Here is a 27,968-nt window from a genome sequence, read left to right on the forward strand (position 1 = left end):
TCTCCTCTACAGCTGAGATGTGACTGCAAGGCACTTCTATTGAACTCATTAGGACTACCAGAGCAGTACTTGACTGTTAATTGAACTTTATCCTTTAAGAAGGTATAAAAAATAGCATTGAGATGCTCTGCTTTTATCTTCTTCTATGAGACCTATGCCAGAGTGATCTTCTCACGCTATTTCAGCATTTGTCTTCACAAAGGAGTTGTTTCCAACACAGAGTGCCCAGGTTACCGTTCTGCCTGCATGCCTGCTTAAGGGAGTTTTGCAGAATACTTCAACACAGAAGGCCACCAAACTGCCGACATACAAACTACCAACTTTACCCAACTGCTACGATACAGTCCAAGCAAAAGAAGCTGCTTTTCTCAAAATGGTCTACAAAGACCTAAAGTGCCGTCCCTCACCATGGGGCAGCACTATTAGTAAGACCCACTGTCTTTTACTTTGATTTCTGTGTACACAACCCAGAACAGCAACAATACTCACTAAGCAGAACACGGGTGGGTTTCACTCTCCTACGGCTAGAAAAGCAGGAGAACCAGTACTGGCATCAGCTAACTTAACATTAAGGCTCTGAGGCAGTAGCCACTGGTTGCATAGGAAGTTTTCTACTCGTGACAAAAACAGTGATCTGGTAAAATGCACATTACTTAAGTATTTCAAGAGATTCCCCTCTAGCAATGAAAATTAGATTCCTGTAGGGAAAGGATGATACTTGCTCAGGAAGATTTCTTACATGTCCCAGCATGCAAGCAATTATGATGTGATGCTTGTAAAGGAGGAGGACAAAATTCACCAAACCGCACAGACAGACAGAACCTGTCTACAAACCCACACGACACACTGTACTGACAGAAGTTGCTCCAAGAAGAAAGAGTAGCTGTACTAGAAGCATGTGTGATGTTATCTAAAAGTAGTTATAATCTTCACGTAAAGAGTTCTAGAACTTGAACATGTTTCTATGACAGTCTTCCTATGAAAGTACCACCTCTCTAAAGTCAACTATTGTTTGCTTAATAGCAATTAACACAGCATCTACTCAATACCACTGCCAAGGCAACAGCTATTTAAACTAATCCTCATTCTTGGGCATCTAATGGCTGTTTTCTACATATATTTTAGATCTGTCACATCGAAGACTTTCTTTCGGCCCAGGAACTCCGAATAAGCTTACCCACAGCTCGTGAGTGATCTCACCCGGCTCAGCAGGCAGGCACAGCCCCAAGCAGTCAGGAACTTCAGCAGAACGCCCGGAGTTCCCTACGTCCACCTGGAATCGTGCAGCTCGTTTCGGTAGCGGTAATTAAAACACTTTTTACGGCGAGACAGGCTCACGCGTCGCAGCAGCTGCGCTCCTTACCTAAGGGGAAAGGCGCGCTCAGACCTGGGAGCACCAGCCACCGCCACGGCTGTTCCAGGGAGGAGGAGAACGAGGAGGAGGAGGAGGAGGAGGAGGAGGAGCTGGAAGGGGCACCCGCGCACAGAAGGGGTGCGCACACCGCTTCCCAAGGGCCAGAGACCACCCCCGGCCCCTGCCTACCAAGGCCGCCTCTGCTTCGTGCCCCGAGCCGCGCCTTGCCTTGGGCCGCCCCCTCGCCCCGCACCGCGCACCCCCGAGCGGGGGAAGCAGCGACACCCCACCACACGCTCCCGGCGGCTGCGGAGGAGAGGCGGCCACGGCGACACGGGGCAGCCAAAGACGCCGCCACAGCAGCAACAAAGCCAACGCCGCCGCGGGAGGGCGGCGCATCCCCCGCCGGCCCCGCGTCCCCGCCACGGAAGGAAACCCGCCCCGGGCGGACGGGCGGGCGGGCTGACCCACCGCCGGCCTCGCCGCCCCGCTCCGCGCAGCTCTCGCCGCCGCTGCCCCGCGCTGCGTTACGGGCACCGAGCCCGGTTACATGTGACCGGCAGCAGCGCCTCGGCAGCCGGGCCGCTCCCCCCGCGCCGCGCAGGGCGGGCGGTGCGGGCTCCCGGCGGGGCGGGACAGGGCTCCGCCCTCCTGGCCGCGGCACCGCCCCCGGCACCGGACAGGCGGGCTTCCCACAGAGCCTGTCGCAGACATTCGGAGGTCGCCGCAGCCCTCCCGAAAAGCCGGGCAGGGTGAGGCAAGGCCCCGCCGAGGCCGCTGCCCCCGCCCGCCCTCCTGTGAGAGAAACGAGCCCGCGGCGGGCGCAGCCGGCGGCGGCCGCTCTTTCCAGGCAGGGACAGTGATCTCCCTGCGACCCCGGGGCTGCCCCGCAGGTACTGCCCTGTGCCCGCTGCGGATTGGTTTCAGAGTCTTTTCAGTGGTGCCCAGCGACAGGTTGAGGAGCAACGCCCATATATATTAAAACACAAGAAGTTCCACCTCAACATGAGGAAGAACTTCTTTACACAGTGAGTGGCAGAGCACTAGAAGAGGCTGCCCAGGGACGTCGTGGAGTCTCCCTCTCTGGACACATTCAAAACCCACGTGGACACGGTCTTCTGTCACGGGCTCTGGGTGACCTGCCTTGGCAGGGGGGTTGGACTGGATGATCTCCAGAGATCCCTTCTAACCCTAACAATTCCGTGATTCTGTGACTGCCTGTCGCCGCTGGGGCCCAAGCTGCCAGGTGCGTGGCCTTGGCTCCCCTCTGACCGGGGAGCACCCGGGGTGGGGGGGAAGAGGCACTGACAGGTGTTCAGAGAGATAGGGAGAGTGCAAAAAAAGGCCTCAAAAGAGGACGGTAACAGTACGAGAATGGTGCATCACCAGAGGGGAAAAAGGGTCTTCTCGGAACTTGTTTCAGTTGCTATACAACCGTGGTGCAAGTGAAAGGAAACTGAATATACACACTGCTTCTAAGAACAGTGCAGCCAAAAGGAACCTAGAAGAGTGAGAGATTGGATGCTACCAGGGACAAAAAGTGAAGTGCTCCCTTTGTTCAAGGCTCTTTGGTCCACTACTCCCTCTCCTCTGTTTTGTCCTGCCCTTATTTATTCTCCACTATACCTTTCATCTGAATCTAAGAGCTGGTACCTTGTTTTTCTGCCTGTGCTGTTTTTCAGCACATAAGAGGAGTTTTACTTTTTGAAAACTTGCACAGTGCCTTGGAAATCCTGCAGGAATTTATAAAGGGAGCAGGGAATCTTTGCACTGTTGTGGCATGACCAAGTCTGTGTCATATGCAGAAGGAGCACTGAAAAGGCAGGGCACGAGCCACAGGTGCCATGAGAAACTATGACAAAATATTAGGATGAAACTTCCGTTCCAAAAGTGGGCAAGTTTGAACTGAGCAATTCTTGCGAAACTCTTCAGAGTTTGAGGCAAGTGATGAGGCAAGCTTCACTTTTCTGTATTGTCTATAGCTACATATATATTTTCAATGTTTCAAGAATGACATACCAAAAAGAAGAAAAGGAACAGTTCCAAATCTGCAGAGATAACACAAATTTACTATGTTTGGACTCCTGCTGTTTTTTGTTACTTTAAATTAGTTTATCTTAGATAAGACATTTGCTTCCAGGGATGCTTCAGCAAGAAGTATATGACATCTGAGAGGCTTCAGGGAAGGATCACATTGACTTTCTTTTCTTAGGAGCAGGTCTTCAAGTTGCTGTCCTTACTTTCAGAGCACCAGCTATGTCACCCCCACATACCTTTTCCTTTATTTCTTCCTCTTGCTTCTGACTTTGAGCCATCTTTCACAATGCCATAACTGCTTTAAGTAATGTCACAATAAACTCAAGCATGCTTCTCTTTTCCTATTTTGTATTATATTTTACATACATGAATACAATATAAAAATATGTATATTATTACCTCATATTTCTTATAAATTTTGTAATATAATGGAGGTATTGTCATCCCCCTACTCTAAAACCCATTGCGATGCAGCAAAAAATTTATAGTTCAGAGTTTTACCCTTCAGTCAGTCAGTGCAGGTGACTGCACTGAATCTGAGTAAGGAAGACCTGAAAACAAATCACTTAATAAATTTAATGTTTTAAAAAGACATAGTAAAGAGCAACAGAGATAGCAGGTAAATCTTGCATCCTTTTAGATGCCGTGATATCTGCAGCATTAGACTGCAGCATTCCTGCAGCATTAGACTGACCCTGGATGGACTTCTCCCATGGCAGGCTACGTAGATTGCATCTGTGGACAGAAGTTCTTCTTTGGTCAAGCTATTTTAGTTTTCTTACAAGAAAACAGCTATTAATAAAGGATGTTCACAGGAGAGGTTCACTCCTTGCTATGCTTGTAGATAAAGGCAAGGCCACACAGATGGTGTAATTGCCTGCACTACACAGGGGCTGCCTTCAGGCTCCTCTGTGTCAAGGAGCTGGCAGAGTTTATCTGGCTTCTAAGGGTTTTGTGCACTGTGACACAGGCCTGAAGGCAGCATAGGACAGACTTGAGCCTGCTCCAGTTAACTGTACTGTGGATCCCTGTCTCCTGTATGTACAGTGCTCTCCTGGTCAGGATCACTACACTTCCCCTGCCTCCATCATCTTCAAATAGTGTCATGTTCAAACAGTGTGTTTTGCCTCCTTGCACATCCCAGAGTAATAATGATCCAGTGCATTTTAGACTTTGAAGCGTGGAAATGAGAAAAAAAGTGTTGCTGATATCAAGGTTTTTTGTTTTAAGCATCTCTTTTCTCTGTTTTCTTCATGTCTTTCCTTTTTCAGATAACCTGCTGAAATTAGCACTGCAGAAAGCATGAAACATGTCCCGTCTTAGGGCTGAATGCGCTGGCAAACAGCCTTGCACAGAACTCACTGAACTGTTTTGTCAGTGATTTTCACAGTAGTTTTTACATCCTCTCAAATTCTGATGGGGCAACCTGATGACAGAAGTCAAAGCTGTAAGGCCATAGTGCTTCCTAAAGAGAAACTTCTTTAGGGAGAGAGCTTTTGCTGGGTGGAGTGCTTCATCAATTAGTTGAATTCATTGCTGCAGGCAACCAAATCCTTTGACTAGGAAGTATTTCAGCTGGAAATTCTGAAATAATACCACTCTTTATTGAAAAAAGTAACCACACTATTGTGACTGATATCATTACTAGAAACTATACAAGCCAAGATGCCAGTCATTTCTCATTTTGCAAGATGCCATTTGCAGTGGAGAGAAGACAAGCAGTGCTTTTATATCCACCTTTCTGCCTCTGCACAGTTGACCTAGGTTGCTAATGGTTTATCCAGGGCTGAATTAAAGAAAAACTTCTGGAAAACATTTCAGACTTGGAAAGGGACAAGAATTTCTGGGCATTTATATTGCTACCCCACATGAAACTTCACAATTTTAGTTCTGACACAGCAACTCCTTATTGCACTGACACTTTATTTTGTTCCTCTTCAGACTAGAGCATACTCGTCAACTTTGAGATACACAACTGTACAAGGGAGTGCACACAGAGAAATGATAAGTGGAAGTAATAAAGGATACATGACAGGTTGTATGTTTGTTTTCATGCAGTAACATGTTTAATGACTGAGTATTCATTGGCTGACCAACAGTCCTTGGACAGAAGCTAAAAATTTTTTTCCTTAGCAGCTTTCAGGCAGCCCTGGTGCAATTTTAAGGAAGTTGCTCCTCAACTCCATCTGGAAAGTAGTGCAGTAAGCACACGTTCTTGTCACATTTCCATACTGATTTTATTTACTAAGCTGGCAAAAGACAGGCACGGGAGAGTTAACTAATGTGCTGACACTCTCAGACATGATTCTTGTGGATGTCCCTGGATTACCAAGAGCAACTGCCAGCGAGTGATCAAAACAGATGTTCATGTTGTTCTGAACTCCCTGCAAAAGGAATTCTTGCAGATGCAAGTCTGCTGCTGAAGTTTTCTTTTTGGGAAATAACCATATAATATAGTTAATTTATAGATGGTGTGAGCTGGCTTGCCTTCTGAAATGAAAAATGCTTTTTGCTGCTAAAAGCAGCACTGAAGCAAGCTCAAGCAGTTTCTGTAGGTATTTTCAAGCAGAAAAAAAATCCTAAACAGAGAAGAGTTCCTTTTAATATGCCCCTTTTTATCTGAGTGCAGGTATGGCAGGAGAAAATGTGAGAATTCACTCAGGAGGCTCCTAAAACCTGCTAGCAGTTACTACTTTATAGAAAAGCTTTTGGATTTTTGTAGCTCTACAGAAGGCAGCTAACTGAATACACTGCTATAGCTAGCACAAAAAATGGATTGTATCTAAATAAGAAAAAACATTTATAACCAAGGTGCTAAGTCACCTATACATATATTTCTCCTTAGTCTTACCAGACGTAGTTTTAGACTTTAGAATTAGGCTTGGTTAATGCACTTTCTTGTTCCTGTGATTGAATCAGTTGCATATGGTTTTAGTTCCAAAATGATAAATCAGCTGTGTACAGAGAGCTTATAGTTAGGAAACTTACAGCTAATTTATGTCACTTTAGACCATGATCTAGAGAAATGCATCATTGTGAAACTGAAATCAGCTGAACTACTCTGTGCTTAAAGGTATATATGCTCATTATTTGAGATTTCTATTACAGAATGAGATTTCTATTAAATGTAGAGTAGAATTGAAGCATTAGAGAAAATGTAGTGTTTTGTTGGTAAGTTACTATAGGAAAAGGCTACAGTACTGGCAGAATCTTAGTATAAGCAAATCCTGCCCAAAACAAGAATACAGAACTGAGGGCATTAATTACTAGTACATGACATGACATTGTTCTTATTTGTTCTTAATCTTCCTCTTTTTTTATTATAAAAGAGAAGTTGCAAATGCATCATGTTGCTTGAGCTATTGTATACAAAATATAGCAAGGTTATTGATATTTTACTGAAACTTTAATTCTTCTGTATATTTAAGTTCTGTATTTTTCACTTATTTGTGATTCAGTCCTGGTCGAATAAATATTATTTGTATCTGGTTTAAGCTTTTTGTGCTCTAGGATTAAAATCTAGATCCAGAAAAGCACCAGTAATTACCCAGTGTATTTTCTTGCCCTGAGAAAACAGAACGAAGAATTTGGATTCAAGGTGGTAATTTGGGCCACTTCCTGACCTCAGGGACTCCTTTTGCTTAATTGATTTGATTTGAGCTTTAAATGTTTTTGTTTGCTATCTGTAGTTTACAAAGACAGAACCAATGGACCGAAGGTTAGATTTAGTAACCATTTTAAATATTGAAGTTAATGCACTGCTGTGAAGAGTATCAGTCTGGGAGATGTCTCACCATAAAAAACACTGACGTTCAGTTATGTACTAAAAGAAGACCCCAAATATTTCAGTAAACTCCACTATGTCATTTTTTTTTTAGTTTGAAAGCTGTGAATATGTATTTCATACCAGCTTTAACAGAATGTTTATTTCAGATGGACAAAGAAATTAATTAGCTGTTAAATACTCCTGTGCACCATATCAATTCTGTTCCTCTGTTATTAATTTAGTATATATAAGCATGCTGGAGATTCATTAGCCAAATTTCCATTCCTTTCTATTTATTAAGACTTATCACAAATACAAATAACAGTGAAAGGAAATTATAGAGTCCTCAGAAATCTATCAGAGATATCTACAGTTCATACGGGCTTTCTGATTTATTCTTTTTGTCTTCTTATCTGGTACCTTTTCTTCCTGGCCCAATACTACATTGCTAAAGTCTTTCATATAAATGCTTTTTTATGGATTATAGACAACAGCCATAAAAAATGTCAATAACATTTCTGAATTATTTAATAACAAATCATGTGTATAGTAATGCAAACTCACTTGTTCAGCTAAGTCAAAACTAGCAACTTATAAAGCACAAGCACTATACAGAGATTGCTGTCAGAAAGTTTAAAAATGTCATAGCTCTTTCTTTAAATTTATAAGGCAATTTAATATTAGGATGAACAGATGGAGCACTATCTTTTCTAGGTCCTTGTAAATTGAAGCTTTCTGTTCTGTTTTGGTCAGAAGACAACTGTTTGAACAATAAGGTTGCTCCCTCTCTCTCTCCCTGCCTCGCTCTCTTTTAAAATTAAGTAGGATACGTGACTTTGCCTGATAAAATGTGCATTTTTGTCATTTTCTGAGAGTGGATATATTCTTTTTATTATTGTTTCAAAGATAATTCATAGAATCATAGAATCAGACGGGTTGGAAAGGACCTCTGAGATCATCAAGTCCAACCCTTGATCCACTACCACCACAGTTGCTAGACCATGGAAGTGCCACGTCCAGCCTCATCTTAAAAACCTCCAGGGATGGAGAATCCACCACTTCCCTGGGCAGCCCATTCCAATGGCTGATTACCCTCTCTGTAAAGAATTAAACCAACTGTGTCTGTGACACTGGAGAAAAAGAAGGTCTTGGATTCATTTTAACTCTGAAATAATTTCTGCAGAACTGCTGTACAACCAGTTGTTCTCCATCTCCATCCAGAATACATGTAGTTGATAATACAGAGTTAGGTTTGTCCCTACTCAGTTGCATCCTGGGTTTCGGTGGTGTGTTGTTTTTTGGTTGGCTGGTTGGTTGTTTTTTTGGTTGTTTTTATTTTCGTTTGGGTTTTTTTTTTTTTTTGCCTTTTGTTGTTGTTGTTTTGTTTCTGGGCGGTTTTTTGGATTTTTTTTCTGTTGGGTTTTTTAGGTGTTTTTGTTTGGTTTTTTGTTTTGTTTTGGGTGGGTTTTTTTGATGGGTTGTTTGTTTTGATTTTGTCTTTATAACGCCTGTCCTGATTGTCACAATCCTTCCGAACTCTAATCCTGTTCTCCAGGAATTCTCCAAGCTTTTGAGAAAGGGGAAAACAAATATTAACTTGAATTCTTCATGACTGTGTCAGCATAAAATCACAGTGGAAGAAAACATGAACTACAAAAACACAAAAAAAGGTGACACGCATGCTTTGCACACAAGCCAAAAGGTATCTTTACTGGTGCTCTCTCTAAAGAGATGTCTTAAACTTGTCAGTGTTAAATAAAAGAAATTAATTTCCAGAGCTGTAACGAAAACTGCTTGGAACACCTATGATCCTTTAAAATAACTTTTAGAAGAAATTACGTAGTTTTGTCAATCGCTCATTCCGAGTCTCATAAATGCAAGGTGAAAACGGGCTGCATCGGTAAAATCGCCACTGAAAGATAACTGTTTACACAGTTTATTTTCAAAACGGGGCGTAAGGAATAAGGCGAGAGTCTCCCAGAGGAGCAGAACGCGGGTTCTGTGTCACTCCGTGACAGCAGACCCGTACCCGTGCCCTCAGCACTGCGGCGGAAGGGCGGGCGGGCGGCGTCACGGTCACAGCTGCGCACACGGCCCGGCGCCGGGCGGCTCCCTCCCCCTTTCCCTCCTACTCCTCTCCCTTCCCTTGGGTCCCGATGGCGGCCAGTGACACGGGAAGGGCCCAGCAGCAGGTGAGCCGCGGTGGGGGCGAGGGGGGCTGCTGGGAGAGCGGTGGTTCGGGGGATTCCGGTGAGCCCCGGCCCCGTGAGCGGCTCCGCGCCCGCGGTGGCGCGTTCGCACCAAGGGCCCATTCCAGGTGTTTGGTTTCTGTGTGGAAGGAGACTCTCCGGGTTTTTTATGGGAATTTGCCGAGTACTCGCTCTTCCTCAGGAAGAGCTTAGTGCCGAGCCCTCGGGGGTCTTTCCCCTGCAGGGCTTCGACCCAGCCGGGAGCTGCACGGATAGGGAGCTGCGGGAATGTGTTGTCGCTGCTCCGCGTCACTCTGCTCACCTTGTCACTGCTGAAAATGATTATCCATTGAAATGCAAAAGCTGGTGTGTGCGTGGGAGAACTGAGCAGAAGTTACTTAGAGAATCACAGAATCAGCTGGGTTGTAAAAGACCTCTGAGATCATCGAGATCATCGTCCAACCTGTGACCCAACACCACCTTGTCAACTAGATCATGGCACTGAGTGCCATGTCCAGTCTTTTCTTAAACACCTCCAGCCAGGGACGGTGATGCCACCACCTCCCTGGGCAGTCCATTCCAGTGTCTAATCACCCTTTTTGTGAAGAAATTCTTGCTGATGTCCAACCTAAACCTCCCCAGGCGCAACTGTGAATCGGGACTGAATTCCCAATACTTACAGCATTCCGGTAAAGTGAATCTTGTCACATCTGTCAGTAAGCTGTAGAAGAGCAAGATTTAAAAAATACTGCGAGTGCAGCACAAAGTTGTGGGCTTTGTGGGGGAATTATTTATTTTTGCATAATGGTTTCGGTTTTTTTCTTCTAGATTGATGAAATTGAAGCCCTTTCATCCATCTATGGTGAAGATTGGTGTGTTGTTGATGAAGATGAAAAAATCTACTGCATTAAGATTAGTGATTGTCTGGATCAACCAAAATGGACCCTCTGTTTGCAGGTATGGTGGTAAAGAGTTTACCACAAAATTTGCAGTTGGACTGAGACAGGTGAAAATGTGTGCTGCATGAAACCATTCTAAATACGGTTCATTATTTACTAAGGTGGATTAAGAAGCTTATCTGTGATAAGACTTCTCAGTGATTGTTTTCCTGTAACACATCGATGTGCTTGTGATATATTCAGTAGTTACATATCCTAATTCCACACCTGGCAGAAACATTTCAGTGTGCTTTTCCAAAGACTAATTTCTGAAAAATGTTTAACATTGCCTTCGTGTAGCTCACCTCAGCGAATCTGCTGCAGTTGCTTCACAAAACAAAATTTGGATCAACTTAATTGAGTAACTCGTTACTTTATGTCTTCAGCACGGAAAGCAATGAGTTTCTTAGTGCAAGAAACACTGACATGTCTACTTATGGAAATGTGGTGCCACTTATTTAAGTCCAGTAACCATGTGTGCAGCTTCTTTCAAATTTTTTCCATACTTTATTTTGCATCCTTAAAAATGGCACCATGAAATATAATTGTATGTGTTACCATTATCGGAATTCTAAATACAGATATTCAGATGTTCTTGTAATTCTATATCAACACGCCCAGCTGTTTGCTTCATTTGTAACACTAGTTGTAGTTCTAGTGCTCGACATCAAGAGTCCTTCAGTAAAGCTCAGCTAGCTGAGAGAAGTAGTCCAATGAATAGTTTTCCTGTATTTCTTTCAGGTGATTTTGCCACCAGGATATCCGACTGAAGAGCCACCCATTTATCAACTCAAGTAGGTGAAATTTTCTTGCAAACATTTGTATTGTCTGAATTACCACTGTTGATTGTTTACCATGTAAGTGGAAGTTTAGTTAAGACGACTCTTCAAATTAAAGTATACAGGGGATGAGGGATGTTTCCAGCAAGAATATTCTTTTCTTTCTCCCAAGTTAACATTACAGAGCTCCCTATGAAAGTTTTCTCTCTTCCCTCAACTCTAATTCTTGCAGCATCATTTTGTGGTTAGACAGCAGTGAGATTGTGGAGTTAAGGTGGCAGCTGCCTGTTGTGTTAGACAGTGATGTGTCATTGGGTGTACCCGTCTTGTCTGGATCCTTGTTTCAGATTGTAAGGAATGCTTTTCAGAGGATGGAGCCGTGGCATGTGCCATCTTCCTTTTTTTTTTCCTTCCCTTCCTTTCCTTCTTTTCCTTACCTTTGTCTTCTGGCAGGTAAACAAGATGGGAATGGAATGTGTCAGGCCAGGTCCCCAATTTGGATGATAGAAGGACCTGCAAGGCATGGCACACACATATCTACTGAGTTTTGGTCAGGAGTATTGACAAGGCAATACAAGGTAGTGCTAATAAACTTCAGGCAAAGTTTGAAGTTTAACGTGAGACCAGGAGGACAATGGTACAAAACTGAAAGGTCATTCTAGATATAGCAGATACTATGGTGCTGAAGGACTTGGAAGGGTCAACTAATAATACTTAGGGTGACACTGGAGTGACAGTGGTCTTCCATGAACAATGAGTCCAGCTTTTTTAACTAAGGTAAGAAAAGGCAGCCCAGGTTCGGTGTCTTGAAGGAAAACTGAGTGATTGTGCTATTCCCAAAATGTTTACAGCTGAAATCTTGGTGTTTTATATTTTCAAGGTGTTTATCACTTTTATTTTAGAATGTTGGAAGCAGCATATGGCAAAATTTTTATTGTATTTCTTTTCATTTTAGTGCCTCTTGGCTTCGAGGACAAGATTATACGGAACTAGCAAATAGCTTGGAAGAAATATATCTGTAAGTTCGAGACTGTGGAATATAGTAAAAGGATACATTGTATTTTGAGTTCCATGCCCTGCTTAGGGTATGCTTTTGAAGTACCTGTATTAACTAGTAGTTATGAAGTGATTGCTGCAATAGACAGAGCAAGTTTCTTTTATCAAGCTAACAGTTAAAGGTGCAGTGTATTTAGTAATCATTTTACAATAACAAATTGTGTTAAACTCTGAGAAATCTCTTTTATGTTGTTTAGACCTGATTTTCTATAAGGATAGAAGCTTTCATTTTGAAACCTAATAGAATAGATGCCCTTTGGAATCTATGAGATTGTTTATTGCTATCAAGTATGAGATTTCTGCATCTATTCTGCATTTGAATGTTAAAGCGCAGGATGTGAAAACGTTGTGTCTTAGAGCACATTTTTTCTTAAAAGCTAAGGGATAATTAGGTTTTAAAACAAACACATGCAGAATCTATTAACTGGAATCTGGATCATCATGGACTGTTTATTATCACAGTGTGCATCTTACAACAAGGCACAATGAATGCATGAGAATAAACAGAGCATTTAGAAATACTCAAATTATGTATTTTTAAATTGCTGTGAAATTGGGGTAATAAATGTTGGGTTTTTTTATGGTTTATTTATTTCTTTCAGATCCCAAATATAATGTAAAATAAATTAAATGAAAATGCATCATAAGGAAGCACAGTCATGCCCCAGATAGTGAAATCTGAACATCTTGTGTAAGAAATGTTTTTTTAATGTTTTTATAAGGAAGGGAGCACTTAGCTTGCATAATGGGTTTTTATCTAATTACTCAGTTACTTTGATTAACTGTGTTTCTTAGCTAATTAAGCAACAGATAATTTAAGCAAGTAAAATTGAATTTGAAGTGTTAAAAATGCACCAGGATTTTAGGCAAAAATTCTATGGGATCATATTCACCACAGTTTACCAGTGGAGGGAAAAAGGACAGAGATTGTCCTTAATGCTGTCCAGATTCAAAGGATTTGATGAAGTCTGTACCACAGGTAGAGCTGCTGTAGGTGGTTCTTTAAACGTCCTGAGCATCTGGCACAAGTTGGCATGTGAGGACTGTGAGCATGGCTGTGAAAGAGTTTTTTTCTTTTTTTTTGTTCCCCACCTCTGCAGTCTTGTAGGCTGTTAGAGTGTGCTAGTTCAGTCCCTTGTGGATCCCTTCTGTCTATATCAGCTGCTATGCAGAGTCCTTGCTGGTCTCTTACTTTTGTTTGTTCAGCAGGAAGTGAATGTTTGTACTTTAGGCCATATATGTCATTTTAGACTGTTTAAAAACCTGGACTAGTCACTGACGTTCACAGTATTTGTGAAAGCCTTTTATCTATTCAATGTCCGAGTGGTTGTTGGATAAACAGATACTCTGCATCATTTGCATTGTGTGTTTTACCAGGTCTTTAGTCCCTAGTGATCTAAGTTGTAGAGTTCTGCAATCTAAACCAGTATGAACTATACTATCGATCGCTGTGTCTTCTTAAGGACGTGTAAAGAGTGGGTAATTATAGATCACAAGTTTGTTTTGGGAGACAAAAAGTATAGCAAATAACTGTTTAACCAGATATTCTTCTGGTAAGATTTTTATTCAACAGAAAGCTTTGTTTCGTGACTTAGACACAAGTGACAAAAAAAATAGCAGCATAGAAAGGTAACTTTTCAGAGTAAGTGTAATTTACAACTTCAGAAACTGAAATTGGGTAGTAGCTGGAGAAATTGCTATTTACTTTACAAAACTGAAAAATTTTATTTGTTGTCTAATCTCTCTCATTCCATCACTAAAAAAAAAAAAAATCTACGTCTTCAGGTTTTAAGGCAGTGCTTCTTTATGATAAGCAGTGTGAGATCAAGGTGTTGAATTATTCTGGAGTCTGTCCAGATTTTGAAGATAGAGCTACAAGTTTATAAATTCCTTATTTTTGCTTGAATATTTTTTCTTAAAATATGTATGTTTATTTGAATTTGATTGTTTCCAGCAGTAGTGCTGTATACATTAAGCTGAGTGAGAGTTTAAAGATGTTATTTTGTCATTTACATGGTGCCCAGGTGGTGGCAGTAAGAATAAAATTAATGAGAAACCTTGAGTTACATATGGCCCTAAATCTTTAGTTTTGGTTCAGAGACAAACGTGCATCGTTCATAAACGTACTGAACTAAAATTGCGAAGACAGCTTTGCAGGACAACATTTGAAATGTATTTTGAGTTGTTTGCTGTACATAAAGGAAGCATTTCTTAATTCCAAATATGCATCTATAGAACATGTTCGTTCCATCCTCCCCCAGTACCTTAATACACATCTGTATCCCCTGACTGAAGACTCCTAGACCTAGATCTTTACCTCTCTGTCCTGTAGGTCTGCTTGTTACCCAAAATGTAGTATATCAGTCCAGTGTTCCATTGTGTCTGCTACCACTGACCTCCTATCACAGTCCACTGAGGTCAATCTCAGCTGTACTGATGAAGAGAGAGTCCCCTACAGCTGCAGAGCAGCTGAAGGAGCTCACCACTGGCAGTACAGTGCTTTTTGTAGAAAAAACTGATCCAGGGCAAGCTCTAAGTCTGGACATTGTAGCTTAGTATTCTTTTGAAAATACTGACTTACTCTTCCCACAGTTGCTTTCTCTTTGTGTAGTGGTCAGAAAGTTTCTGTCAGTTTCCTGTTTCCCTCCATCATTTGTGCTTTTAATGTTAATAAATAAGTAAAGCAAGCCACAAAGAGTACGTAACAATGCAGATACCGCAGATACCGTGTTTTGCCCAGTGAAGTACTGAAACAGAACTTTCCACAAGCCTGCCTAATCTGTTTATCTCACTAGCTTATTATGTTCTATTTCTGTGTGTCTGAAATCTGTATGTTATTTGGCGTGCTTTCCAAATGAAATCTGCAAAAATGACTCTTCATTTTCTGTGGGTTTTTACTTCCAGACAGAACCTTGGTGAAAGTATACTGTATTTATGGGTGGAGAAGATACGAGAAGTTCTGATAGAAAAGGCACAATCTTCAGAGCCAGGTACTTCAGAAAACACCGGGGTTTTCAGTTTATTTTGTGTTGCACTGCAAAGTAAATTTCAGTCCAAGTTAAAGTTTATGTCCAATTTTGTATTGGATCTACATATCAGAAAACAGTCTCAAGTGTCGCGGCTTACTGTTTTATAGTGATAGCTTCCCTTTTTAAAAAGCAGTAGAGAAAAGGGTGTGGCCTTTGAACTAGAACACAGTCCTCAGTTCTCTCAGGAATGAAATTACTTGCATGAAAGGACAGTGCTGCACACAGTACATTATGCATTGTCCTCTGTTTTGCAAAGGAATTATTCATGTCAGTAATTAATTTCTGGTATTGAGTGCACTGTTGGAGGATTGGAATTCAAGAGAAGATAAACTTCACTGGAATATGCAGACAGATGACCAAATATTCCTTCTTAATTGTATTTTACTGTATTGGGATGAGAAGTACACGATCACTAGAATTGCAGTGATTTTTCTGTTGTTACTCTTACCCAGTTTGTGTAAATTCACAGTTCTTTCAAAAAATGGTGGAGGGGTTTTTGTGCATTAAAATGCTAAACTGCTATGAAATGTGTGAGTGACATGTGCATGCACATGTGGCAAAAGGTAAGAGAAGTACTTTTCTGTGTCATGGATGTTAGCTTAGTCCTGGGAGGAATAAAAGACTGAAGAGGACAATAAATTCTGTTCTCAGTGTTGCTTCATAGTAAGGTCTGGTTTTAGTCTTTCAATAAACTGAGCATTTTGTTGCTGCATCACGGACATTTAAGAAGTTAGTTTTCATTGAGGTGACTGAAGGAGTGGATACTGAGAAGTGAAAATTTTACTGACAGTGTTGGAAGTTTGGGTATTTTGACTGCAACTTTATAGCTTCCACTTATTATATCTAATGATTCTCTAGACCTTTTGAACATGCTTTATCACCTCTCTGCTTTTTTATGGAAAATACCTGTTATAAAAACTGCATTGTCACCACATCATAGGCCCTCAGTAGGAATCAGACTGTGATGTATTAACTTGTCTCTAAATCTAAATGCCAGAACTCTAGATATCAAAGAGTTTGAAACTTTGTTTTGCTTTTCTTGCAAAAAAATGTGTAATGATTTCTACTACTTATATTGTAATAGAACCGGATATTAAGAAAACCAGTGAAGAAGTTGCTGAAGATGATGAAGATTTTCTCCTAGACTATGAGCCCATTCAGGAAGATCCAATTAAAATGTTAAATTACATGACATCTGAAAGTCAGGAAGGTAAAAAGTATGCTCATGTTAATTCTGTTGAAATAATCTAGGAGAGGCTTGAAGATTCTGCTATTCTACTCAGCTTTAGAGAAAAATTAGTAACAATAAAATCGTAATAAAGTTTGATAACAGTCATTAAATAACCCAACATATTTTTACTTGTTCTGTTTGTCATGTCGTGTATGTCATTTTAACAAATCCCTTTCTAAAACTTGAGACATTTTTTACTTACGTAGCTGTATGCATTGGTTTTGTACTCCTGAAAGAAAACAAACACTTCCTTGTTTGTGATCAATAGATGAAGAACTGCCACCCATACATCACGGAAACCCAATCACAGATCGAAGGAGTACTTTCCAGGCACATCTGGCTCCAGTGGTGACAACTAGACAAGTTAGTAGAAATCAGTTCTTCTCCTTCTGCCTGTATTTTGTGCTTGACAAAATATTACTGTAAGACTTTGAATTTGCCAGGTATGTTTGTCTGTCTGTCTGTCTCTGCATCTTTGTGTGCTAACATTGTCTGAGTAGTCACCAGTTTCTTGCTTTCAGCTGAATATCTCTAAATAACAGCTCTGCAGTGCTTCCTGCTATTCTTTACCATTATGTTCATTAGATGTAAGAGAATAAGAACATTGTAATTTGACTTCTAGGTGATGGCAAGTTTATCGTAAAATATTTGGAAGCTCCCGAGTCTATCATGTGTTAATTGGAAGATTAATTAACATGAATTTATAAATGTTTTCCATCCCTCAGAAAGCAATTCTATTCAAAAACACACTTGAATAATGCATAAGTAAATCTTTATCGAGACCTGTTTGAGAGGGGTTTTGAGTTTGTACATCACTTTGCATCTATTGTCATCAGCCTCCTTTGATCATCCCTGTTCAGTGGGGAAGCTACTCATCTTTTCTTATTATGAACTGAGAGTTAAACCTTGAGAAGATTTTTCTCTTCCTTTTTATCCAATTTTAGGTTTTATTTTAAGGATTTTTGGTAAGGCATATTGTCAAATGCTTTTTGGAAATTCCAGGTAAGCTAAGTCTACTACATGGTAGTGACTGTGCAAGAATGGTGACAGGGTATTGAGTTATATTTCTCTATACAAAAGGTGTAGCTTTTTAATCTGTCTGTGGTGGTTTTTTGTTGTTTTTAATTCTCTCGTTAATTTGCCCAGTATGGATATAAGATTGGGTCTTTAAATCCCTGTATCTTCCTGGAGCACTTCGACCTTTCAAGTTCACATACACTGTACATTCATTTAGATTTTTGTGCTACAGCTGTATCTGCTTTAAGTGATTATTTTATATGTAATATATGTTTGAACTCAAAGAGTTGCTTTAGAAAGGGAGGAAATCAGAATAAGTGGGTTAATGTAATTTTTTCAATTTAAAATACTCTTGCTCTTTTATAATGATTTATGAGTAAAATTGTTCCTACACATGAGGAAGTCTGTACCCACGGACAGCGGTTTGTGAAAGGATAGATCTGTGTCAAGGAGTAGGACTCTCTTGAAGCAGATTAGTGAGTTGCCTTTTGCATACAAAGATGTTCTTAATAGACATTCTTCTTTCATGACTTTTTTTTTTTTTTAAAGACAACAAATACTCAATAAACCCAGGAATTTCCAGTCAAGGCTTACTGGTATATAGTTAACATAAAGATAGAGCAATTCCCCAAAGTGTCAAATCCATCTTGTTTCACAAGAGTCTTGCTGTGTGAGGTGATTGGTCTTCAGATTGCAGGGAAGCTTTACTGTGGTATGGACTAATTTTTCTGAAAGAAAGTCAAAATTTCTGAGGAATGGAGTAACCGCTACAGCTGTAGTGAAAGCTGGCTTCTTTATCAACTTTATCTGCATAATCTGTGTGATGCAGTGATACTCATCAATATTTTGAGAAGTGTGCAGAGTACAGTGTGAACTCCTTCATTGAATGGGACTAAGAACTGATTTATTGTTTAAACATCTGTCTTTTATGAGCATGTGCCTCACTGACACATTCTGATGTAGAGAATCACATCCCTTATTTCCCTAAAGCAGGAATAGTAGAGGGGAACAGGAGGAAAAGATATACTCAGGAGCTACATTAGGGAAAAGGATAAATTGTTGCTTAGGCTTAAGATGTCTGTCTCCGAGGTTCATTGCTAATACAGACACATAAGGAATCTTTAAAATATATTTTTAGGAACCTGGTAGCTGGCAAATAAGTAATGTCAAAGGTGATGATCATTTCATATGATTTGTACCCTAAGTCCGTGAATTGTCCACATTTATGAGAGTGTATTATTATAAGTTGTCTTTCTTAAATATTTAAAATAAGGAGAAGACAGGTGTCTGAAAAAATGTTCTTTACTATTAATAGCAGCTTTTTCATTGAGGTATCTTTTATTTGAGGTGATTTTTGTCAGTTGAATTTCTTCAAGAAAAATTGGAAATAGCACAGTACAGCTAAGACATTAAATATGGCTGTTGATTACACCTCAGAGACATTTTTCCTTGCAATGAAAGGCAATTTACTTGCTAGGCGTGTTTTCCCAAACTTCCTCGACTTCAGTAATATTTTGCATTATGTACTAAAACGATGCCTTAATCATAAGCTCTCCTTTTTGCTAGACCATTGGAAAGGCTTGAACAATTGCTAGCTTGTTTAATTAGAAACGTAAGATGGACTTATATTGATTAATGTTTTGAATTTGGTACTTCTTAAGAGCAGAAAAATGGACATGATGGGAATATTTCCTGGGAAATACTGACACTTTCAGACCCCTAATAGAACCTTTTCTTTTTTTGTTGTTCTTTCTGTGAAATGGAAACTCTGAAAAAACCCCACGTTTGGGGAAAAACTCAAAGTGAAATATAGTAAGGTTTTCTAAACATCACATTTTTGGTGAAATAAGTAAAAGCAGTGTGTAGTGGTATATTTGAGTTGTGTTCTATTCCAGCTTAATCTTATAGTTGGAAAAATAATCAGGTTAATTACTTATACATAATACTGATTAAAAATATTTTCTGAAATTTACTGTCTTTCCTGTTTAGTAAATCAGTATGACACTTCTATATCTTCATCAATAACATGAATGTATACAATGTACAAATTCAAGGAGCCTCTGTTTTCAGCATCCCAGAAAAATGATTAGAAACAAACATGAGGGTACTGAGAAGCAGCCTCTTGAGTTAATACACTGAATATATAATTCATTTTATGTCAAAACGTAAAATTGTTTCGTATATGTACTAAGAAGGAGGTGTTTGCTTTGCAGTGATATTGAGATGTGTATACGAAATCCCTGTTACTAAAAAAAGGGTTTTTCCGGTTTTTTAAAGGTAAAAAGAGTTCTTGAAAAATTATATGAGAACAAGAAGATTGCAAGTGCTACTCACAACATATATGCATACCGGTGAGATGCAAATAGTGATTTTTTCTTTTTATTTTTTTTTTTAAGCATTCTTTGACAAATGAGTGCAGGGCATGAGAAAGAAATTAGTTCCTATTAAATCCTTAAGGGAATAGGTTTCTTACTTGAATGGTATTGCAGGCTTTACTTTGAGGTCAAGAAAGTAGAACATATGGTAGGAAATAAGATAGTAAAGCAGCATTAGAAATAGAAGAAAAAAAGTGGATTTGAACATGTGTTGGTATACTTTGTATAGTATGTGTGAGCGTGGAAATGCTGCATCATCCTGAACTAAATGTGTTTTTACTCGGATGAAGTAACTTTTTTTCCCCCCAACCTTATATTTAGAAATAGGTGAAAATGTTCAGTTGAAATAAGACTCGAAACAGAAAGCCTGATGCAGACATCTGGCATATGAAGTTTCAGCTGAAATACGAGAAACTTCAGGAAAAATGAGAAACAGGTAAAAATTAATTTGGCAGTGGTCTGCCTCTGGCAACTTTTGTAAACACAGCTTATGTGAAACGAATCGGTCTCAGTCCAGATAGCGATGCAGGTTTTCTGAGGAATGTAAGTGACAGTAAAATGGAGCCCTTTCCTTACTGGAGGAACCAGTCATCTGAAAAAGCAGTATAGATGCTGATCCATTCATGCCAATCCTGGTGTGATCCTAATGAAACATGAAATGAGAGCAAGTGAAAGCTTATTTTACCAAAAAGTTAAAAGTAAGTAAAGGGTTTCTGTAAAGAGGGGGTTTCTGTTGTTGCAGATGATGATCTGGCTTCTTTAACTCATACTATCCACATACACTTCAAAAAAGCAACAGACACATACTTACTGCTTCCTATTTGTCATCTAGTACCGGAAACCTCTTTCTCATTGTGTCACCTGTGTATTAGTAAGTTCAGAAGTTATAAAATCAGTTGGTAACAAGCAGTAGACCTCTGTGCATTACTCCTGGAAAATTAGACCTGTGCAGCTGTCCTTTGTATGAAGCAATATATCTAAAAGTTTCCTGGAGTGCCCCCTGAGAAAGAAGATGACATGGAGAATCTGAAGATGAATTTCAGGAATAGTTTCATGTTGCTGCTGAAAGACCTAACTAATTATTCGTGATGTTTTTGTCCAAGTTCTTACCACTTATGGGTTTGTACCATAATTTGAACCTGTATCTGATATAGTTGGCTTCAACTAGGTGTAATTATTAGGCTAAAAACCAAAGGATTTTCCTTTGTAGGGACTTTACGCTGGTAATGACTCTGGAGTTAACCTGAAGCAGCTAAAGTCTGTGTAAAAGCTTCTCAAAACTTGTTCTACAGTACAGATAAATATTTGTGGTTTACCTTAAGCCTCATCCTGTTTTCATGTAAATGTTGTTAGTAGAGAATTATAATTGATACATATATGTATGAAAAATCTCTGAGACTTTATTAATCATGTAAAGATGTTAGTTGATTGACTTTTTTTAATCTATTTTGTTTGGTTTTTTTTCCAAGAATATACTGTGAAGATAAGCAGACTTTCTTACAGGATTGTGAAGATGATGGAGAGACAGCAGCAGGTGGACGTCTTCTTCATCTCATGCAGGTTCTAGAAATTAATCTTTGACTTCTAGAAATCTTGAACAGATTTTAAAAATCGCTACAATGTAAATAAGCTTGTAGAAAATTATTTTAATTCTTGCTCTGCTGCAGTCAAACAGATGTTTGTTTTCTTAAAGGTGAACGGAAAAACACAGACTGGAGTATTTTTTCAAGTCTCAGATTATAGAACGAGTGGTGTTTCATAGGTGGTAGTAATAGTTTGAATGGGTTAAGAGATAATGAAGTTTTGATTCCTATGCTTACCATGTGGTGTAAGGTATATAGAAAATGAAGACTGGAAGAAACTGATGCTGTTTCCTCGAGTATGCATAATAGAAAGACATATATATGAACTTGCACAGTAGAACTTCAAGAACAAAAGGTAGTGGGAGTGAAGCAGTTAAGTTGTTTTGATAATTTAGTCTGTTTTGTTATGCTGTTTCCGGTTCTGTGTCCTTAACTCTCATACCTGTTTATATTTTAGTTTTCATCTTTTGAAATAATATTCCCTCACCAAAGGTGCTACTAAATGTGACTTGAGATTGATAAATTTTGGTTCATGATGCCAGCCCTAGTAGAACTATAAATAAAATATCATAAACTACAGAGGTTGTCTGGGTAAATCTTAATGATGTGCCTCAAGACACTTAGCAGTATGAGCAGATAAAATATTGGTTTTGATTTTTGTTTTTTGATTGATGTCACCTTCACAACAGTTTTGTTTTCTCATGCTTTTCTTGCTTGAATATTTTTTTGCTTAGTGTGTTATGCTCTTATTCCTGGAGACTTTTTTTCCCCCCAAATTTTTTTTTTCTGAAAAAAATACAATTGATGGAAGTATTTTGACATTTTTAATTTAGAACTTTTTCAACCTTCTAAGTAACTCAAACCAGACTTGGGAAGGAAAACTGTGGTTGCGCGATATATGCAGGTATATGTGCTAAGAGTGAAAACATTGTTATGAAAATAATGTAAAGAAAGAATTTGGCAGTTGCTGTACCTCAGTTTGTTCTGATCTTATCAGCTTGTTCTCAGCATGGTTATATATACTTTTGAAAGCTGTCAGATTTAGAGTGTCTAAGCACTTAATATTCCATAAAAATGCAGTTTAGAAAGTGATGTGAAGTATCTCCTTTCAAATGTGAATATATCTAAATTATATGGATGATCTCTCTCCATCTGTAGTCCTAGTTACTGGAATATTTTAGTTTTGGAAGAATACTAAGGCAGGGATCAGAAAAGAGCAATTTTCAGCCATGGAAAAAGATTAAAATAGTTTATGGGCTGATTTCTAGATGTTCATAGATCTCGTAGTTTTTTTGTTATGAGCTCTTATGATGTATGGTATGGGTATGAAGATTAGGTGATTTAAAACATTTATTGTTTCTGTACTTGTAGCTCTTTTTTTTTGCAATAGAAATCTAATCCTATTTCAGATAAACCTAGCACTTAAGACAGCTCTTTTTGATTACAAAAAACTGTATTTTAGATTAGTACCATCCTGTTTACTGTGAACAGTTGCTATAAATAGACTTTATGGCTGATACCTAAAGGAAGAGTAGAAAATGCCTGTCACAGCACATGCCACAATCCTTTTTTCTTTTTTTTCATTATCCTTTTCATTTTAAAATTCTAAGACTATTTCTGTTTTCACAAACAATGATAGACTCTTGTAATAGTATTGTTCTAATTAGTGAAATATCTATTTTTTTCTCCTTAATTAAGACGATGAATGGTTGTTAGCATGCATATACTAACAGTACTACCTACATTTTGGTATCCATATGAATAATGCCTGTGCCCTGACTGTTATGAGCCTCATCCATCGACACTTCCAAAAATGTGGATAGACAATTTGCTTAATAGTAGGGGTTCTCTGGAAATAATAATTGGTCATATCAAACAATAAGAAATGTAACTCAGTAATTTTCCCTTTAACACCTGAAGATTTTGGCACATGGATGAGCAATGGTAGTGCATGAGATAGCTTTGTGCCCTTTCTGAGGGATACGTGCACTCATTTTACTTTTGCATTTAACTTTGGATAGGAGCTTGGAGAGGGAAGCTTAAGCACAACTGCTGGCTTGTCATTCTTTGTTACCCTCTGATAACCTATGTGGGCCACAGACCTGACTGTAAGGCCTTCATAAAAATGCAAGATAGTAAACTTTTTTCCTATGTTTAAAATTGGCGCCAACAGTAAAACTAGTTCGATTAAAAAAGAACAACTTTTATTTCTTTCTGTTATTCACAGATTTTGAATGTCCACAATGTGTTAGTTGTGGTATCCCGCTGGTATGGAGGCATTCTCTTAGGACCAGATCGTTTCAAACATATAAACAATTGTGCAAGAAACGTACTTGTGGAATATGACTATGTGCCTTCAGTGGTAAGTTTCTGCCCCTTAGAAGGGCGTTTGCATGTGAACTTGTGTGAGTTTTCCCTGTTAGGTGAAGCCAGAAGAAAAGTAATACAACCTGTATCATCCTTGGGTTGCTTTGATGCACTAACAGGATCAGTGCAGAGAACTTCCAAGGAAGCTAGTGACCTGTTTTGTAAGTGTGAGGTGTGCAGCAGAAGGGTAGAAGCAGTTGAGAACATTGATCAAAACACAAATTTGAGAGCTGGGGGAGGATGATAAAAGGGAAATGCCTCTTTCTGTGTTCAGAAAACTGGAAGCTGCCACTTCTAATGCTTCCCTGTGCCACCAGTTCTAGTCTGCAGGCAGACTGAGCTTGAGAATCTCTGTAACGAGTAGGCATTTTCAAAATGGAAAGCTTTGTTAGACTCAAAGAAGTTTTCAGAATTATAGATGATAGACACCATTAAAAAAACATCCAGACTAGAAGAATTCAAGTGAAGTAACATTACTGGTACAGAAAAAATTATGGTAAAATGTTCCAAGGGAGCTTAAATAACTCAGGAGACAAAGTTCCAAATGACTTTGAATGGCATTTTACTTGTTAAAGGACTCAGGTCATTTAATAATCTCACATTCTTGTTTCTCAACATTTTTTCATCCTCAGAATCAACACTTCTTCATCCTCAGAAGACCATATTACATATATCTATGTGCATTATAGTATGTAATTGCTAACGACAGAGAGTTTTAGATAGTAGGAAATAATTACTAATGGATAGTTGAAAAACTATGCAGCTGTCAGGGTTTTTTTTGTATATGAAAGTATTTCAGGTAGCTATGGCTGAAGGCTGAGCATTCTTTGGCATTTCTCCCCCTCCACTTTTCAGTTATTTGCTTTTTCCATTTTAAACATGCTTGTATATACTTGGTGATTCATGTTCTTGACAGTTTATCAGTGTTTTCTTTGAAAACATTGCACGTAAAATAAAAGGAAATGAATGATTTTTAAGTATTTACCCTCCTGAGAAGGTTTAGTACCAAAAAAATACCTACTTTTTCTATTTTTAACAACTTAAAACAGACTGGGTTTTTTTTACTGTGTATTAACAAACATATTTGGTTACCAGTGTCCATCAGAAAAATAACAGATGGAACTTAGGGTAATGATTATTCTAGTGCCATGGATGTGGCTCTTGGAGAAAGTATTCTTTCAGCTAACTTCAGAATATCAGAGTTCAAACAACCTGTTTGAGTCCATTTCCCGTGTGAATAGAAAGGAATAGATTAAAATGTGTTCTCGTCAGATGTAGTGTCAGATTCCTTCACCATTTTGGGGAGTGCTTGCAATGAATGCCTACCAAAGAAAAGTCTTGTTTTTCAGAATTGGCAGTCAGAGTAAACTGTACATTACAGTGTTGATCCAGCAAGATTGGCCAAATTTTGTTTTTCCCGCTGTAGGTTTATTTCGCTTAGGGAAGCAAAGCAGTTTTAATGCCCTGGTGTATCTTGTGATGAGGCCACATCCACGCTAAGAGGAGTTCTGCAGTATAGTGCTATAGAATTATTTCTATACTGGTAACTTCTTCCCTGAGTGGAAATGGCTGAGATTATTTTTATATTATATTCTGTTGGTGTAGCTACGTCTGTAATTTTGTCATTGCTGAAGGCAGAAATTTCTAAATAGCAAGACTGAATGGATAAATATTATACAACTCAAAATTTTCATAAATCCCAGTGAACTATGAACACTGTTCATAATAAAAATAATTCTCAATGGTTACCTTGAGAGAATAGTTGTGTTAACAAGAATATTGTTTAAATTTTGAAATGTTTGTTTTTCATTTCAGGAAGAATCATCTAGACAAGCAGGAAAGAGCAAAAAGATAAGGAAGGACAACAAGAAGAGAACAGAACACTAATTTATTTTTTAAAAACTTTAAAATATTACTTTGCACATATTTATACAAAGAAAACCTGGACCTTATTGCCTTATCCGGTACAACAGATATGTTGTATTCAGAAGAGAATTCAGTAAAGATATAGATATATTTTCATCTTTTTTGTGATTTTTTTTCTGCTGTTCTGAAGTAGAACTTAGACACAACTGCTCTGTTTCTTATACATTTCAGCTCCTTTTTATGAGGACATTACAGCATCTGGAACCACGACCCCATCCCACCCCCTCCCAACAAACAACAGCAGACTAATTACTAATGTGGATTTCTCATCTTCTCCATTCCTGGATTCAAATTCAAATGTCTTGTATTAGTAATTGAATTCTCTAGTTTTTTGTATTAAGGCTGAGACTAGAGTTGTTTGTACACCAGGTTACTTTCTAAGTTTCAGATTTTCTTCTGTAAAAGGAATGCATGTGGCCGAGTGCTGTATGGCCTTGGAGAGCCTGGTCCTGCCTGTGCAGTTCTCAGTCAGATGCTAGATAGGGCCTGCTTGGTGACATAAGAAAGGCTAAACATGGGCAATAAACTAAGAAATGTGATGAAATTACTAAAAATTTCTTTGAGGATTCTTCTGAGACAATCAGGACTCTGGGAGCCTGTTGAAAAACTGAGAATTAAGTGTTGCATAATTAAAGGAACCAGTGGTGTCAACAAAGTACATGGGGATTTTGAAATAGGACTGTTACATCTAGTAATGAAGATATAAACATTTTGAAGACTTGTGTTGGTGTAGAGTGGGGGAAAAAAAGCAAGTGTTATTGATACGATCACAAAGACTTGAATTTTCTAGTCTTTTATTAATGGCTTTCAGGCTTTAATGCATTTTAAAAAAAGCAAAGCAAAACAAAACAAACCCACCAGGATGTTTTGTCAGTTAATTGTCATATTTCTATTTAGATGAGATGAAATTTTTTTTTAATGTACCCTTGATATCTTCCACTTGGAGAGGGTAGATTTTAATGTTCTGTTGGGTTTTTTGTTTTTGTTTTCTCAAGTTATTTCCTAAACTTTCTGACCTCTTAGTCAGAGGTACTTCCTTAGGTTAGGTGCACCTTATATATTTTGCTCATATGTCAGGTCTGTGACTATTTTTAATGACTTGTCTCCAGTGGCACTTACATAGTTTAAAGGTGTAATTGTAAGACTATCTTACTCGACCACCAGTTTGGTATATAACTTTTTGCTGATAGCTTCTTACACTGGATTGTTCATTATAGTTCTCCAGCACAGGTACCCCAGAAAACCTTTCTCTCAAAGCAGACTTCATCTAATCAAAGTAACTCTTTCAGAGTTTGATAGAGCAACTGAGATTAGCAATTCCAGTAACTTAAAAAATGCCACCAAAATACATGATTAAAAACCAAAACAAACGTGCTGATTCCTGCATTGATTTATTAAAACAGTTTTGCGAAGTTACACTAACTTGTCTGCGTAGCAAAGGTCTTTTGAGTTCAGCCTTAGCATTTGTACTTGTGATACTAAAAATGTCTTTCCTCTCAGGAAAGGAGATCCGCACTGTGTGTGTCTTTTACTTTTTTGGTCATACAAGTATTTCTTGTTCATAGTTTGTCTTATAGATAGACTCTTTTAAAGTAAAAATTTTGACATTCACTTCAAGTACTTTATTGACTTATGTATTGCAGAGTTTCTATTGCTTTTCTGAGAGTTTTGAGATTGTAGTAATTGTATTTCTGTTTGCAAGCATTTCATAAGTTTAAACTTCCTTTATTCTAAGAGGAAGATCCAACAAGGGAAGGAGGTTACAAAAATGGCTGGCAACAACTCTTAACTTTATAAATTCTGCTTGAAAATTAAAAATAATGTTAAACCAAAGCAGCAGTTTTGACCGTTTTTGTTATCAAATATTGTGAATTTGTTTAAGACATAGTCCCTACTTGTGGAAGAGTAACAAATTTCAGTATCTGTCAAAAAGAAGAAAAGGAGTATGGAATTAATTCATACCTAAAGTACAGTTGCCTGTCATAAAAATATGTCAATGAAGTATCAAACACTAGCGGGAAAAGGTGGATTGTGGCTTTTATTTTGTCTTTTTGGCCACTCGGTTGTCTAATCTCTTTATGTTACTGTTTTTGCTTTGCTATTCTGGAAGTGAATTGGGAGTATGGATGAAAACAGATTAGCCATTACAGTACCACAGTCTCCGACAAGGTAGTATCAGAATGATTTATTTTTCTTTGTGTCTCAAACTTCAGTGACCAGACCAAGACTTGGTATCTGCTCTCTGATTGGGCTATTTTGTTAGCCAAGTACCTTCTGAAGAACTGGTAGGTGGTTTATCTTTCAAACAGAGACTGTAGGTA

The 27,968-nt window shown here is 38.8% G+C and overlaps 2 protein-coding genes across 2 annotated transcripts in view; one reads left to right on the forward strand and one right to left on the reverse strand.

Moving 5' to 3' along the window:
- Positions 1 to 1,700, reverse strand: part of OSBPL1A (oxysterol binding protein like 1A) — a 77,682-nt gene extending 75,982 nt beyond the window's left edge. The window contains 1 exon segment of the mRNA XM_039382144.1: positions 1,364 to 1,700. The gene's annotated coding sequence lies outside the window, so the exon portion shown is untranslated.
- A 7,567-nt stretch (positions 1,701 to 9,267) lies between these two features.
- On the forward strand, positions 9,268 to 27,480 carry IMPACT (impact RWD domain protein). The gene is made up of 11 exons (XM_027715878.2): positions 9,268 to 9,349; positions 10,175 to 10,303; positions 11,026 to 11,078; positions 12,019 to 12,081; positions 15,024 to 15,109; positions 16,233 to 16,358; positions 16,648 to 16,742; positions 19,674 to 19,747; positions 21,241 to 21,331; positions 23,582 to 23,716; positions 25,537 to 27,480. The coding sequence occupies exons 1-11, from the start codon at positions 9,314 to 9,316 to the stop codon at positions 25,606 to 25,608; spliced, it is 960 nt and encodes a 319-aa protein (XP_027571679.1). The 5' UTR covers positions 9,268 to 9,313; the 3' UTR covers positions 25,609 to 27,480.
- The last annotated feature ends 488 nt before the right edge of the window (positions 27,481 to 27,968 follow it).

The sequence above is a fragment of the Pipra filicauda genome, unplaced genomic scaffold (assembly GCF_003945595.2).
Source record: "Pipra filicauda isolate LSUMZ 115617 unplaced genomic scaffold, ASM394559v2 scaffold259_size1095435_pilon, whole genome shotgun sequence".
NCBI lineage: Eukaryota > Metazoa > Chordata > Aves > Passeriformes > Pipridae > Pipra > Pipra filicauda.

Bases quoted from the DNA above. Each gene is read 5' to 3' on its own strand.
- IMPACT (XM_027715878.2), top strand. From the start codon at position 9,314: ATGGCGGCCAGTGACACGGGAAGGGCCCAGCAGCAG. The intron at 12,082-15,023 runs GTAAGTTCGAGA...TTTTACTTCCAG, and splicing joins AGCTTGGAAGAAATATATCT to ACAGAACCTTGGTGAAAGTA. The intron at 23,717-25,536 runs GTAAGTTTCTGC...TTTTCATTTCAG, and splicing joins ATGACTATGTGCCTTCAGTG to GAAGAATCATCTAGACAAGC.